This window comes from Castanea sativa, chromosome 4 (assembly GCF_040712315.1).
Source record: "Castanea sativa cultivar Marrone di Chiusa Pesio chromosome 4, ASM4071231v1".
Classification (NCBI taxonomy): Eukaryota; Viridiplantae; Streptophyta; class Magnoliopsida; order Fagales; family Fagaceae; genus Castanea; species Castanea sativa.
The window spans coordinates 6,815,048-6,830,964 of NC_134016.1; the positions used below are offsets into that span (position 1 = coordinate 6,815,048).

General features: G+C 34.4%; 1 protein-coding gene across 1 annotated transcript; it reads left to right on the forward strand.

The window, feature by feature from the left end:
* Nucleotides 1-10,141: 10,141 nt before the first annotated feature.
* Nucleotides 10,142-11,017, forward strand: LOC142632375 (uncharacterized). Its single transcript, XM_075806797.1, has one exon. The coding sequence runs from the start codon at nucleotides 10,142-10,144 to the stop codon at nucleotides 11,015-11,017; it is 876 nt and encodes a 291-aa protein (XP_075662912.1).
* Nucleotides 11,018-15,917: the final 4,900 nt, after the last annotated feature.

Here is a 15,917-nt window from a genome sequence, read left to right on the forward strand (position 1 = left end):
TTTGATGTATTTTTTGTTGATGTGGTTGTATATATTTAATTCTGCTATTCTTGTTTCACAGACATTGATGTGATTCTTGATTATGATAGTTATTGATGATGAGTTCATTCATTATGATATTACTGTCTCTCTTTATATGTTTTGTGAATTAAAGATCAAATTTTTACTTTGGTTTTGTATTGTACTTTTCACACATGCATTTATGATTTATTTTTAGTGTTTCAGGAATTTACAGGTTAATTCTTCCAACAACTGCTGTCTATACTAGCTACCAATAGTTAGTAGTTGTGATAGAATTGTATTAGGGCAACACTTTGTAATTAAGCTGATGTTTGATTTGAGAAATTCATTTTGTATGTGTGTTTTGTCATGGATAGTTAAAGGGGAGATTGTTAGGTTCTAAAGATTTAGGATTAAATGTTTAGAATTCTATTTTGTATGTGTTGGCAAATGGAGAACAAAACATGTCTAGTCTATGTGTTAGGCATTGCTCAAAGATGTGTGTTTCAAGATTCAAGTTTGAGTTAACTGCAGAAGAGAAGAGTCAGAATTTGACAAGCTCAATCGATCGAAAATTATGTTCGACTGATCAAAAATCGCAGAAATCAGATTCTGCAGATTTTTAAATAAATGCCAAGCTTGCGAAAACGTTTATGGTTTCAACCCAACTTGTCCACATATAAAAGGGAAACCTTAACTACATTTTGAAGATCTTTGGAAGACTTGTGTATTACTCCTTATGAGATCTGAGAGGTATTGTACATTCTAACTACACGAGCGTCTACTGGAGCAAGATCTACAATCAAGCATTGGTAGAACCTAGTTGTTGCTACAAAGATCAACAAGTGAAGGTGATCTGAAACCTTTGAGTGGGATCTTAAAGTTACAAGCGTGGGTGCCTGTGTTGAAGTAAGTCCAAGAAAAGAAGGAGTCTATAGATTCAGAACTTGCATGTGGTCATGTCAGTAAGTTACTACTTGAGGTGGCAATAGATTTAGTGTTAAATCTTATTGTAAAAACTTTAATTCTCATATAGTGGATTTGCTTTATCTTGAGGATTGCTAGGTCAAATCCTTCCTAGGTTTTTATCTTGAGACAGTTCGTTTCATTGGTTTTCTTGAGTCATCATATCATGGTGTTATTTAATTTTTGCTGCTTTGCATGATATGATTTATTATTGTTTAACCTAGATTTAAATAATTAACCTAAGTAATCACTTGGCTAATATATTAGGTTAAATAATCTGCTTTAAGGAGTCTAAACAAACAAACCAATATAAATAATGGAAATAATATGCCCAAGACGATTAAATTTAATAGAATTCAACAATTACAGTGATTCACAAAATCAGTAACAACAAATACTGTAAAGTTGAATTTATTCAACTATGTGTTAGCTTTATTCTGTGCCAAATTTGCTTGTAATTCAGCATTTAGAAACCCTGTATTTAGGTGGGAATAATGTAAGAGTTGTGTATGATAGGCCAAAAACGTATTGACCTTGTGTGATGAATGAATTGATTAATTACCCAAGTTTATTAATTAATCAAATTAACATGCAATGAATGTGGTGTTGGTTAAATACATGTTTGTATCGCATACAAGACATACGCGGCATAAAAATAACGGATCTACTTCATTCACAAATGTTAACATGTACTATGTAAGTTTCAAAATTTAAGAACAAGAGAGTGTACCTTGGTGCGGTGAATTTCAAAAACGAAGATTAAAAGCACTTGGGAACACTTTTAATCTTCACTCTAATTTCACTAACGCCCAAGAAGTGTGGTCTCTCAATCAGTTTTTCAAGGGAGAATATCAAAGTGTTTAAGACTTCTTACACACTATTTCATAATAGTCTTATATTTTCACACCCAAAAATTTTTGTATGTTTCTCCCTTTTTATCTAACTGATTATCTAATTGGGCTGACCTTTTGGGCCTTTCCAATTGGGCTTAAGTGTGTGGCTTGGAATAGGACCAAAAGGGACCAATAAGACACTAGCTCCAATGGGCCTTAGGCTTTTCTGTCAACTTTTGACAAGTCCAAAGTTACCATTAACTATATTTAATACCACTATATATATATAATTGCACTCTAAGCCTTATTTATAAATTATATCCCAAGACTTTATTGTACATGGAACCCCTTTATAAAATATTCATAATAATACAAAGTAATGAATATAGACTGCCACTTTGAAGATTACTACATCTTAATTCCTTGAGTACCCTGTTTAATCCTTTAAAGTTATTCATAATATATTTATGAAATCCAATTTCATAAATATATACTTTAGTAACTTCTTACCAAAGTGATTAGGCCTAACTCTCTGAATAACTGAACCCATTAAATTTATCTCAAGGAAATATTTTGTATCTCCCTTAAGAAACTATGAATTCCATATTGAGAATATATGTTCCATCAACACTAAATGTGATTGCCCAACATACTAAGGTTTTGATAATTTCTTTAGACCTCACTCTTGATATATCAAAGCAACCTACACTTCATTATCAGGTTCATTATCCTCTCAGGATTAAGAGTTCATATAAATAGAAGTTGCGAGTTTATTATTCATTTGACAGTCGTTAGGAGAATAATAAATCTCACAACGGTCTAATTCAATATATTTTAACTCTTAAAACATATCAACATACCAACTAGAAACTTCTATTTCCATGATCAAGACAAATCATCTTAGTTGATATGTTATAGTCTTCGTAGATGAAATGCCCAATTTCATCACTGACTATGAACTAAGATTTTGAGTTTACAAAGAACTTGTGATTTATATCTTTTGTGACTAAATCACATAAATCACATACTATGTATCTTATGGACTATATGATAATATCCCAATATTCATGTTACCATTATTTTTAGATAATAATAAAACAACTTTATTAACTACAACATTAAGTCATACATAATGTCATAATAGTTCAAATTAGAGCTTTAAAAAGATCAGTTGGATTTCACTGAATTTGAACTCTTCTTTCTGCAGCTTGTATTTTCTTATGTTCTGACTTGTAACACCTTGAGCATTGTCTAATAAACTCTATAGACTCTAAGATCTATACCTAGACAAGTTTGTGCTCACAGTTTGCCAATTGTTCTAAACTTTAGAACCTAACATATTCATTACTAAACAGACATTGTTTTAGAAATAACCGTTGTATATAAACTTACTAACTAAAGAAATAAAAAAAAATTATTATTATTATTTAGAAAAGAGGCCCAATCCACTCATGCCTGCTCATGGTTTTGAAACCCGGACAGGTAACCGTGAACGTCACAAAAAGGTTTTTTAATCTCAAAAGCCAGCCTAAGTAAAAAAAGAAAATCAATAAATCGTATGAACTAAGGTTGAACTGCCCGGGTTTGAGAATTGTGGACGGTTCTAACAATTCAAATTAGAGCTATAAAAAAAAATTGTACTTGGCTTAGAGTTACAACACCTTGTGACCATGGTTGAAACTTTAACCACTTCTTCTTCTTTGTCTTCCTCTCTGTCATTATTTCTGCTATTTCTTCTTCTTAAAAAAATTGTTCTTTCTGCTTTTTGTTGTTTCTTACTTTCTTCGTATTTTTCTTCTCTCTCCGGTTTGCTTAATGTCTACTGTCAAATAGTTAACATTTTCTTGAGTTTTGATTTTGTACTATTAGATTCAAATGAGCGGTTACCAATGCTCCCAACTGCCTCCCACTCTTCTAGTTTTTACTATTTATTTATTTTTAAAAAGTCATGGGAAATGTGGAATTGTCAGGATCTCTCTTGAAGTTTTTATTAGGGCTCACAAAAAAGTTAAGTGGGTGGACAAACCAAGTTTTAAAGCTTCAATTTTTTATGTGATATATATATATATATGTTAGGACATATGTGATTGGATGTTAGGAACATATGTCAACATTTTATGTATTGCCTAATCCTTTCACAAAACGCACTTTACATGTAATTAGGTAGATCTAGGATGTGTTTAATGCTTCAAGAAACAAGCTTTCAAGTTCAAGTATTAAAGCCATGCAAGTCTGTCCAAGAAACAAGTGAAGAAGTGTTATTCATTAAAACTCGACACTAGCATCTATCGAGGTTTAAAAGAGCTGTTTTAGCCCAAGGCTTTATCGAGCTCGACAACTAGCATCTATCAAGGTTTAAAAGAGCTGTTTTAGTTCGAGGCTCAACAACTGCTCGACAGCTAGGGTATCTGTTAAGGTTTATGAAATTCAAATTTTCAGTTATGATTTTCATCCAATTCGAGAATGTATGTTTGGGCTTTCTTTTCTCACAACCCTAAACATATATAAGGATTATTTTAAGAGCCGTATCAGGTTGCACTGCCAAGAGCACAATTGCACAACAACATAATTCCTCAAGTGTGACCAGAAACCTAGTTTGCCCTAGTTCTTGAAGAAGCTCCTATGTTTGTACACTGTAGGGTTTTGTGACCAAGCAACTTCGTGATCTTCATGTGTTGAAGAAAAAAAGAACTTTGCAGCCAACATCCTTCTCAAGTTGATGATAAAGTTGAGCACTAGGATCCGCGTATCTATTGGTTAGTCACGTACTGGAAGCTGTCCAATACAAGGAGAGATTGTCACTACAAAACAAGTCCAATTGAATATTGGGGTAAGGGTTCAACTGTAGGATGTTATAAGGTACTGAGTTTTCTTTACTTGTTACCACTTGTTTTGATAATAGTAGATTTTCGGGAGTGGTGACCTTTGTAAGATTGAATTTATTCAATCATATTTTTGGCTTTATTCCGTTCCAATTTGCTTGTAATTCTACATTTAGAAACCCTGTATTTAGGTGAGAATCTTGTAAGGGTAGTGTGTGAGAATGTGTAAAGAAAAGCTCAAGTGTGTGCACTCAAGCAGGGTCTCGCAACTAGACCTCATGACTGGTAAGTCACCAAAAGAGGCACACGTGTGATGTAAGGGGAGCTGAAGGGTCATGCCAGCTGTCGCACTACAGGACAAAACCTCCAGCTAACCAGGCAGTTAGCTCATGACTCGTTCTAGTCGCAAGTTCGAGTCACTAGAATGCCCTGTTTGGCTAAAACTGACCTTTCGCATTCCAAACACACACCAGTATAAATACCCCTTATACCTATGTATTGTAGAGAGTTTCTAGAGAGAGTTTTGAGAGAGAAACCCTAGAGAAAAACAAGATTGACTCATCCACAATCTTCATCCTTTGATTCTTCAAATTCCTCTACTCTCACCTTCTCTATTGTTACATCCTTGAGAAGTACATTTAGCCAAATCCTTTTCTCACCATACCCATATTTGTGAGAAGGTTATTTGGTTCTTGGCAAGCAGTTAGGAAGGGACCAATTGATATTGGTTGATGCTATGGGCTATCGTGGAATCCGGTAAGCTAGAGAAGACAAAGGTTCGGTGTAACCTTGTTACACTACAAGAAATCTGGGTTTAGGCGGCGTTTTTTTTAGCGACGTTTTCAAATCTGCCGCTATACGTGGTATATAGTGACTTTTTTGACTAACGTCGCAAAGGCTCACTCTTTAGCGGCGTTTTCTAAAAAACGTCGCTGTAACTCAGAACAATAGCGGGGTTTCTCAAAACGCCGCAACAAGTTTATTTTCAGTGACGTGTTTCTGGCCTTTAGCGACGTTTTATAAAACGTTGCTATAGTTATTACGAAGACTCCATCAGCCAAGATAAAAAAGAATTAAAAACTCTATAGCGACGTTTTATAAAACGTCGCTAAATGCAACAATCTTTATGCCCCCCATTTTTTGTTCTTCTCGCACAAACGTTTCCGGAAATTTTCTTTTCCCACTATTTTGCTTTTTTTTTTGTCCTATACACTTTATTCTTTCTTTTCTTTTCTTTTCTTTTTTCTTCTTTCTTTTCATTCAGCTCTCACTTCTCTCTCTATCTCCCCATCACACTTCTTCTCTTTCCTAGCCGCCACCCCTAACCACCACCCTAGCAGCCACCGTCCTAGCCACCGTGCTGCTTTCAAAAACGGCCTCCCTCCCTAGAACTCCTCAACAATCTCTGCAGGTTTGTACTAGTCTCTTCTTTCTCCTCTCTTTTTTCTAATTCCTTAACTTTCTGTTTGGTTACTAGGAAAATTGCAAGAAAACTCTAGAATCTTTCATTTAATAGACTATTTTGTGATATTTTTGTTACTTTTATCACTTTAAACAATCACAAGATTAATACCCAGAGGCTTAAGTCATGGTGTTGGTGGGGCAAGGTAATGGCCATTTGGGTTTCTTCCATTACTTTTTGTAGAACCCATTAGTCATCAAAATGTATCACTTAGTTTCCTTATGTAAGCTTTTGCGTGCATGTTGTAAGTGTATGTGAAAGAGAGATTCATTAGTTAAGCAATGATTGAAGTAGATAGCTGCATGAAGCAAAGTGAGTCCAAATTTCAACATAAAAAAGACTCATGAAAAAGGTGTTTAATAATTTATCCTTGATGACCTTTTTCATGAGCACTAGAAAAAAAGAAATAGGCAAAAAGAGAGATGGCTTGCAACATGGTGCATTTAATGTAAATGAAGGTGGTGGGGTCCCATTTCACTAATTAATGTGAACCTGGAGGCTTGACTATTGAAAATCATGAAAATGGAGTGCATGAATGGATAGGAAAATTGAAGAAGTAAATGAAGGTGGTGGGGTCCCATTTAGCTAATTGATGAGTGTTGGGAAATAGTCATGTGGGGTGTGGGTCCGTGGATGGTAACATAACCTTTACCCACCTTCTTTGGCTTTACAATATCTAATAAGTCCAACTATGTCCAAGCTCTTGTTGTTGGTGGGACTTGTTCTCCATACCCCAAACCAAATTTATCTCTGACTCATTCGAATGGTGTAGTTTGCCCAAGGGGGAGGGCACCATGTGAAAAGCCAAGCCCAATGGGTTTGGTCATGCATATGCTTAGTAGTATTATTTTTAGAGCAAAATCTAAGTACAATTTTTTGTGCAATACATTAGATTCCCCAATTAAATACATGGTTGCAATGCATTGACTAATAAATAAATAAAAAATGTTATTTTTTCTAAAGATAATTAAGTTCGATGTAACTATGCCTTCTTAATTTAATTAGAGAATTTAATTCTAATGTACTGCAATTAAAATATTATACATAATTTTTATGGTAATATTTATCCTATTCATGCTATCAGAGGGTCCAAACCCATATATGTATCACAATGGATTTAGTTAAATTACTGGATGATTCACTTTGTTTCTGATTGCAACTATATAGAAACTCCTAAAAAACTTATTGAAATGACTATAATGGATACTTTCTTTTTGGGTGATTGTCAGGCTCCTTTCGACTTGTTTGTGATAAAAGTTTCTTGATGAACTTTTAACTACTAGGTGTTGTCATGGGCATCTGAGTACATGATTAGTTGGTATTATAAAGTGCCGATAATGCCATGGTTTTTCAGTAGATTTCTAAGTCACAACGACTTCAATGATAGTTGTCTAATCTAATGTGTAGTTAATGTTCTATGTTTGATTCGTTGCCATGTGGTTATAATGGTTATTGTGTTCCCTATATATAATTTGACACCTAATGCATATTGGACATTGTTTTCATGTTACATTAAGGGATGAAGGTTTGGTTTGGTGTTGGCAGTTTGCATAAAAGAGATTACATCACAAACAAAAAGTTCCTAAAATCTTGATACATAATCAAACTGTCTTAGCTATAGGAGGTATATCTAAACTCTAAAGCTTCCATCACATGTGTTAGTTTGGTACATAATCAAACTGACTAAGCTATGGTTTGTTTATGAAGTTTAAAGTTATGTGTAATCTTATTTGCATGTTTATGAAACTAAGTGTTTATGAAGTTGTTGTGTACTATATTTAAGATTATGTGAAATCCTATTGCCATGGTTTTTGCTTAAGTTTTTAAAGTTTCAAGACTTAATACATTTGTGTGAATGAAGATATGGATAGAGTTGATATGAGTTGTTTATTATATTTAAGGTTATGTGTAATTTTATTGCATGTTTATGAAACTAGGTGTTTAAGAAGTTGTTTTCACCGCTGCCGTTGCTGCTAGCCGCCGCCGCCCTTGCCACACATAGCCACCGCTGACCCACCGATCTACAAGCTCTTCCCTCTCTAGCCACCACCCATTGCCACCACCATAGCCACCGCGGCCGTCGTCGACCTCCACTGCCACCACCATACTCTTTTCGCTCTTTTTTGGTGTTCAAGTTTCTTTAAAGTGTAAGTCTTTGTGTTTTGGTTTATGGGTTTGCTTTGATTTGGTCTTTCTTTAATGGTTCATGGAACTTTTGCGCTAATTTTTGCTTAAATTTTCTTTGTGTTTTGGTTGGATTTTGGTACAGAAAGTGCTTATTCAAATTTGGCTTTTTGAGCAAAAGAATTGAGCATCAAGGGTTGAATCATTGTAAGTTTATGTACAAGTTTGTAAATCTTGTATTTTTTTTTTCTACTTAATTTTTCTATAGTTTGTAGATTTTGAATTTTTTTGTTATTAGTTTTTTGGTTTAACTAGCTTGAGATTAATTTTTTTTTAAAAGCCCACTGTCCACTATCTTCAGTGTGTTATCATTATTCCCCAAATGTGTCAATCTTTTTGTTAAAAATGAAAGTATTCCTTTTTTTTTTTTTCTTCTTATAGGATTTGGCCCAAGCCCTACATACACGCTAGATTAGAGTTTCTTCTATCAAAGAAATTGGATGATTTGGAGTACCTATTTCAATTGAGACATTTAGGCATAATGGGTAAGTTTCCTTATGTGTACCAAATGACAAAGTTTGGATACAATTAAACTTCAAATATTTTCTGCAAAGTGGTCCTTAATTATTTTGCCTAATTGTTCCAAGTCCTAACTCATAAAAATTTTCTACAATGGCACCTTTATTTGCATTCTACATCATTTAATTGTTCTCTTTTATTTTGCAGGTTAAGTACTCATTTATTGTGATAAGCTTGGACTTTTTTTTAGAAAGGTGATTGCTTGGTTTGAGCATAGTAAGTAACTTTTGCTTAAAATTTTGTACTTGAAATGTTAATTATTGTGTTGGGGCAGATTGTTGAGTTCGAGCAAGTGGGTGGCTTGTATGGTGCTATAAGACGGTTTACATTCATATTGGAAGTGTTTACTTCTTTTTGAAAATTTGGATGTTGTTATATTTGTTGATTACTTTTTGGACTTCAATACTTATAAGCATTCTATCTTATTATATTGATAATTGTATTGGGTGGATTGTTGTGTTGGAGCAAGCGGGTGGCTTGCATGATGTTATAAGGTTGTTACAATTGATATTGGGAGTGTTTATTAAATTTGGATGTATATCGTTGAGTTATATTTGTTGATTACTTTTTGAACTTCAATATTTATAAGCATTCTATATTTGTGATTATGATAATTGCGTTGGGGTGGATTGTTGAGTTGGAGCAAGTAGGTGGCTTGCATGGTGCTATAAGGCGGTTTACATTCATATTGGAAGTGTTTACTATTTTTTGAAAATTTGGATGAATATTTTTTGAGTTATATTTGTTAATTACTTTTTGGACTTATACTTGTAAGCATTCTATATTTGTGATTACGACAATTGTATTGGGTGGATTGTTGTGTTGGAGCAAGCGGGTGGCTTGCATGGTGTTAAAAGGCGGTTTATATTCATATTGGGAGTGTTTATTAAATTTATAAATTTGGATTGATATGGTTGAGTTATGGTTGTTGATTACTTTTTAGACTTCAATACTTGTAAGTATTCTATATTGTTATATTCATAATTGTTTTGTGGTGGATTGTTTAGTTGGAGCAAGCGGGTGGCTTGCATTGATAATTGTTTTGTGATAGATTGTAGTTTGATTATTTCATTTCTTTCACATGTAGAACATGCAAACTAGATGGCAATTATCAAGAGATATTGATTAGTTACCAAATGTATTAATAAATTACTTATGAATTTTGACTCCTTATGCCTACACTTATGACCTTGGTGTGACTTGCAAGTCATTTTCTCAAATTTGAAAATTTAGCCTTGTTTACTTAGAAGCATAGGTTTGTTTTGTTAGAGTAATTGAAATATGGACTAATGGTTGGTTTATTCTTTCATGATATCGTGCTATAGGTATTTATTGTGTAAATTTGTTCTATAGCTATGGACAAGAGTTGGATGGACATTAAAGATAGGACATCTGTGGGTTATAGAAATGGAGTTGCACAATTCTTAAATTTTGCATCTCAACATGCACAACGAGATGATACGATTGTTTGTCCATGTCGAAAATGTGCACATTCAACAATGTTGGCTATACATGATGTACAAATTAATCTAGTATCACATGGGATTTGTAGGGGTTATCGACGTTGGACTTTTCACGGGGAATCATCATCTAGAAAGACATCTGTTAGAACTCCTAGTACCTCTGTCCAAGAAAACTCAAATGAAAATAGTAATATGTGTGAAATGTTGCATCACATGTTCCCTATGCATGATATGGTGCTCGAACCAATGGAAGAAGATATGGCATCAGATCCTGTGGTAGGAGACCCTGGTGTGGAACAACCTACACAAGGTCCTAATAAAGAGTCACTCCAATTTCTCAAATTGCTCAAAGATGTTGAGGAACCTTGTTGTGAAGGTTGTACAAAGTTTAGCAAATTGTCAGTTATTGTGTATTTGTACCACTTGAAGTGTCTACTTGGTTGGAGCAACAAATCAGTCACCTTCTTGCTTCAATTTTTGCAAGAGCTACTACCTTCAAGTGCAAAGTTGCCAAAAGACTGTTATGAGGCAAAAAAAATTATTAAGGATCTGGGTTTGAGTTATGAGAAGATTGATGCTTGCCCCAACGATTGTATGTTTTTTTCGAAGGAAAATTCCAACCTCGAAGCTTGCTTAAATTGTAACCATTCAAGGTGGGCAAGCAATGAGGCTGGAGTTCCAAAAAATACAAATGCTCCTTCCAAGAAGGTAAAGAAGAAAGCTGCAAAAATCTTAAGATGGTTCCCTTTGAAGCCAAGGTTGAAATGATTGTTTATGTCTCCCGAAGTAGCTCCCCACATGAAATGGCATGTTGATGGTCGTACAAATGATGGGTTGATAAGGCATCCTGTTGACTCTGAAGCTTGGAAGTCTTTTGACTCTAAGTATGTAGAATTCTCATCTGAGCCTTGTAATGTTAGACTTGGATTAGCAGCTGATGGATTCAACCCATTCTCCAATATGAGTACTACTCATAGTACTTGGCCTGTCATGTTGGTCCCATACAATCTTCCTCCTTGGATGTGTATGAAAAGGGCTCATTTCATGTTATCATTATTGATTCCTGGTCCAACCTCTCTTGGGAACAATATAGATGTGTACTTATAGCCCTTAATACAAGAACTCAAGGAATTATGGGATGTTGGAGTAGAAATGTTTGATGTGTCTTCCAATAGCTCATTTCAAATGCATGCAACATTGTTGTGGACCATAAATGATTTTCCTGCATATGCTGATCTTTCAGGTTGGAGTACCAAAGGTGCTCTTGCATGTCCTTCTTGTAACTACGATCCTTAATCTCGTTGGTTAAAACATGGAGGAAAATTAAGCTATATTGGACATAGGCGATTCTTGGATAGGGATCATGAATTTCTCAATCATGATAAGGAGTTTGATGGGCGTACAGATTTTAGTAGCGCTCCTATTGTAGTGCCAGGAAGTGAAATCATTGCGCAAACAGAACCTGTGGTTGATGTTGTTTTTGGGAAGAAAAAATATAATTTGACAAATAAGAGAAAAAGAGGGGAGGATGCCTTGTGTATATGGAAGAAGAGAAGCATATTTTTTAGCTTGCCTTATTGGGAGAACCACATGTTGCGTCACAATCTTGATGTGATGCATATAGAAAAAAATGTGGTTGACAATGTAATTGGCACAGTGTTGAACATGGATGGAAAGACGAAGGATAACTTAAAGGCACACCTTGACTTAGAAGAAATGGGTATAAGAAGTGAACTTTATCTTGAGGAGCTTGGTAGTGATAAGACATATAAGCCACCTGCTTGCTTTGAAATGACTACTAGTGAAGAAGATAGTTTTTTGCAAGTTTTGAAGGGTGTAAGTGTGTCGGATGGCTATGCTTCAAATGTATCCCATTGTGCTAAACTTAAAGAACGCAAGATTTCTGGGATGAAAAGCCATGATAGTCATATCTTAATGCAACAACTTTTTCCAATAGCTATACGTGGATCTTTGCCGGATGAAGTAAGCAAGCATTTGATTGAGTTATCTTGTTTCTTTAGGGAAATATGTTCCAAAGTATTGAGTTTGGAAGATCTTGAGAGTCTTCAGAAGAGAATTGCAGTGACGTTGTGCGAATTGGAAAAGATATTCCCTCCCTCTTTCTTTACAGTTATGGTACATCTACTCATTCATTTGACTGACAAAGCCAAGATTGCTGGCCCAGTTCATTATCGTTGAATGTATCCTGTAGAGCGGTAAGACATATATAGTAAGTCTATCCATTTGCTTTCATTCAAATTCAATGTTCCATTGTTGATCTTCTTTCTTCACATAGGTACTTGTCACGATTGAAGTCCTATGTTCGAAATAAGGCCTGTCTAGAAGGTTGTATTGCAGAAGGGTACTTGGCAGAAGAGTGCTTAATATTCTGTTCACGATATTTCAAAAATGTCAAAACTGTCTTCACTCAGCCCATAAGGAATGTTGAAGAATCTACAGGTGCGGTGTTGAGCATCACCCTAGATTCAAAATCATGGACCCAAGCCCATCGTTATGTGCTATTCAGTTGTGATGAAATTACTCCATTTCACACGTAAGTAATTAAGACATCATTCGGTACTCCTTAATGTCATAACATAACTTAAGTTTATGATACTAACACACATTGAATACACAGTGTGCACAGAGATCATGTAAAGGAACTTCACCCAAATGTAGCAAATAATGTTATTGAAAAGCAACACATGGAGAGATTTTGTCACTGGTTTAAGTACCATGTAAGTGTATGACATATAAAAGTATTTTTTGTTGTAACTTTCTTGAGATTATATTTTTAATAGAACACATCGTTTATATTAGGTGTTGTCAATGGACGTTGATGAGAGGGAGAAACTTCCTGAAAAAGTTATATGGCTTGCTCGATATCCAAATAATGAAGTTAAACGGTTCAAGCGTTATGTTCTAAATGGATTGAAGTTTCGCACCAAAGATTCTGAAGCAAATAGGAAAACTCAGAACAGTGGAGTTAGTGTTGCCACTGAAGGTGGCGTTACTTACTATGGTGTCTTAATTGACATTATTGAGTTGAACTATTCTGAGAAGTTACGATATGTATTATTCAAATGTGAATGGGTTGATGTGGATAGTGGAAGGGGATATAAGACAGATAAGTTTGGTTTCCCTCTTGTCAATTTTGCAAGATTGATACATAAGGGTGATCGATTAATTGATGAGCCGTATGTCTTAGCTTCTCAAGCTTCACAAGTCTTTCATGTGGAGGATCCAAGACATACAGATTGGACGGTCATTGTTAAAACAAAAGCTAGGGATATTTTTGACGTTGGAACTGGTGCTTCATCTGATGATGATGTAGATAACTTTTGTGAGAATGTTCCTTATAATATAACAACTGATAATGCACATGATGTAAATGATAACCTTGCATGGACTCATAGAGATGTAGAAGGGACCATTTACGAAACATCATTATTTGTTGAGCGTGAATTGGTTGAAGATGACAATATAGATGATGAAGAGTTCATTGATGACGTGTATGAGTCCAATGATGAGTCTACTGATGATGAGAATGAAGATGGTGAAGATCTCAATGATGGGTCAAATGATGAGTCGACTGATGATGAGAGTTAATATGTCATTCATCTTTCATGTGAATTTCTATTTGCTTTGCTTGTGAAGAGTTTTAAAATTATCTTGTGTAATCTTATTTGCATGTTTATGAAATTAAGTGGTTATGAAGCTGTTGTGTATTATAGGACAAGTTTATTTGTAATCATCTTTAGATGGTTATTGCTTGTTTCTTAAGAGGTTAAAGACTTAGTCCATTTGTGTGAATGAGGATATTGATAGACTTGATATGGTTTGTTTCGTATATTTAAGATTATGTGTATTCCTATTTGCATGTTTATGAAATTATGTGGTTTTGAATATGTTATGCACTATATTTAAGTGAATGTTTAATTCTACTTCCATGGTTTTTGCTTAAGTTTGTAGAGATTCAAGACTTAGTCCATTTGTGTGAATGAGGATATTGATAGACTTGATATGGCTTGTTTAGTATATTTAAGATTATGTGTATTCCTATTTGCATTAATTGTAACTATGTGATTTTAAATATGTTGTGCATTATATTTAAGTGTATGGTTAATTCTACTTCCATGGTTTTTAATTTAGTTTGTACAGATTCAAAACTTAGTCCATTTGTGTGAATGAGGATATAGATAGACTTGATATGATTTGTTTAGTATATTTAAAATTATGTGTAATCTTATTTGCATGTTTATGAAACTAAATGATTTTGAATTTGTTGTATAAATGAAGATATGGATAGAAATGGATATAAATCTTCTTTGCTTATTTTAGTTCTTGAAGGTATAAATCAAAATGAGAGGTATAGTTATACGTGACGTTTTGGTAAGGTCGTCACAACAAGCCTTTAATGAAGATGTGGATCATGAGTCACAACAAGAAATTGGCCAATCATCCACAGTTAATCCATCAATTACAGTTGTGCTGCTACCAGTATGTGCTACTCGCGGTCCTAGCAAGTACTTATTCATTTGGAATCTCCCTGAAAATCACAAGATTGAATTGCCATTAATTAGTTCAAATCAGCCAATTCAGAAGGCAGGGAGGCACTTCTCAGGTTGGTTGGGTACAATTGCACGAAAACCTCATTTGTGCCCAATTAAGTATAAGAATTGGACAGAAATGCCAGATGAATTGAAGGAAGAAATATGGGATATTGTTCAGGTATTCAGGAAGTTATAGACTATATGTGTATTATTCTATCTTGTACTCAGTTTTACACAAGTGTTTAGCTTGATATGGATTTTGCTAACTAATCTATTGCATGTAGTCAAAATGGATTTTGTCCGAAGAACCTGCTAGGTTGGAGGCAACGAAGAATAGGACATTGTCCTCAATTGTGACATATTGGAGGAACCACAAGTCAACTTTGAAGAAGAAGTATTTCCTAGGAAGAGGAAATAGAGCACGAGCACCGCCAAATGTAATTTAGGAAGATTATGAAGCCATTGTTCAGCATTGGAGTTTACAAAAAACGAGGGTATTATTCTATATTGATATGCTTTAATTGTTCTATATCATTATCAGAACAAGAACATTCATATAGATATCCTTATTCTACATTGAATATCTACCATGAAAAATATATTCAAATAATACTTTGTTTAAATATGTAATTTTTTTGAACGTAGGATCTTGCTTTGAAAAACAAGAACAGTCGTTCCAAGCAAAAAAATGTACATACTGGTGGTTCAAAAAGCTTTTCTTCGCATGCAAAAGAAATGGTATTGACTCGATAATTATCTTGTAGATGACTTATTAGATTGTTCTTAAGTTTGTATGAAACCATTATTCCTAATTAAATAAATGTAATGACCATAATTTAGGTAACAACACTTGGAAAACCTGTAGAGCGTGCAGATGTATATGTAAAACTCCATCTTCATAAAGATGGTACTCCTGTTAATGTCAAAGCACAAAGCAACATTGTAAGTAATATCATGATTTGCTAAGTGTAATATTGAATCTATTGACATTGTTAATTTCTAATGTGTTATTGTGTTCAAATTTTGAATCTTAGGAAAAAATCAACGAACTGTTGAGTGAGTCCTCAAATCGTGTGCAGTCATCCGACCTTACTGGTAGTATTTCATGGGCACCA

Bases quoted from the DNA above. Each gene is read 5' to 3' on its own strand.
- LOC142632375 (XM_075806797.1), top strand. From the start codon at position 10,142: ATGGACAAGAGTTGGATGGACATTAAAGATAGGACATCTGTGGGTTAT.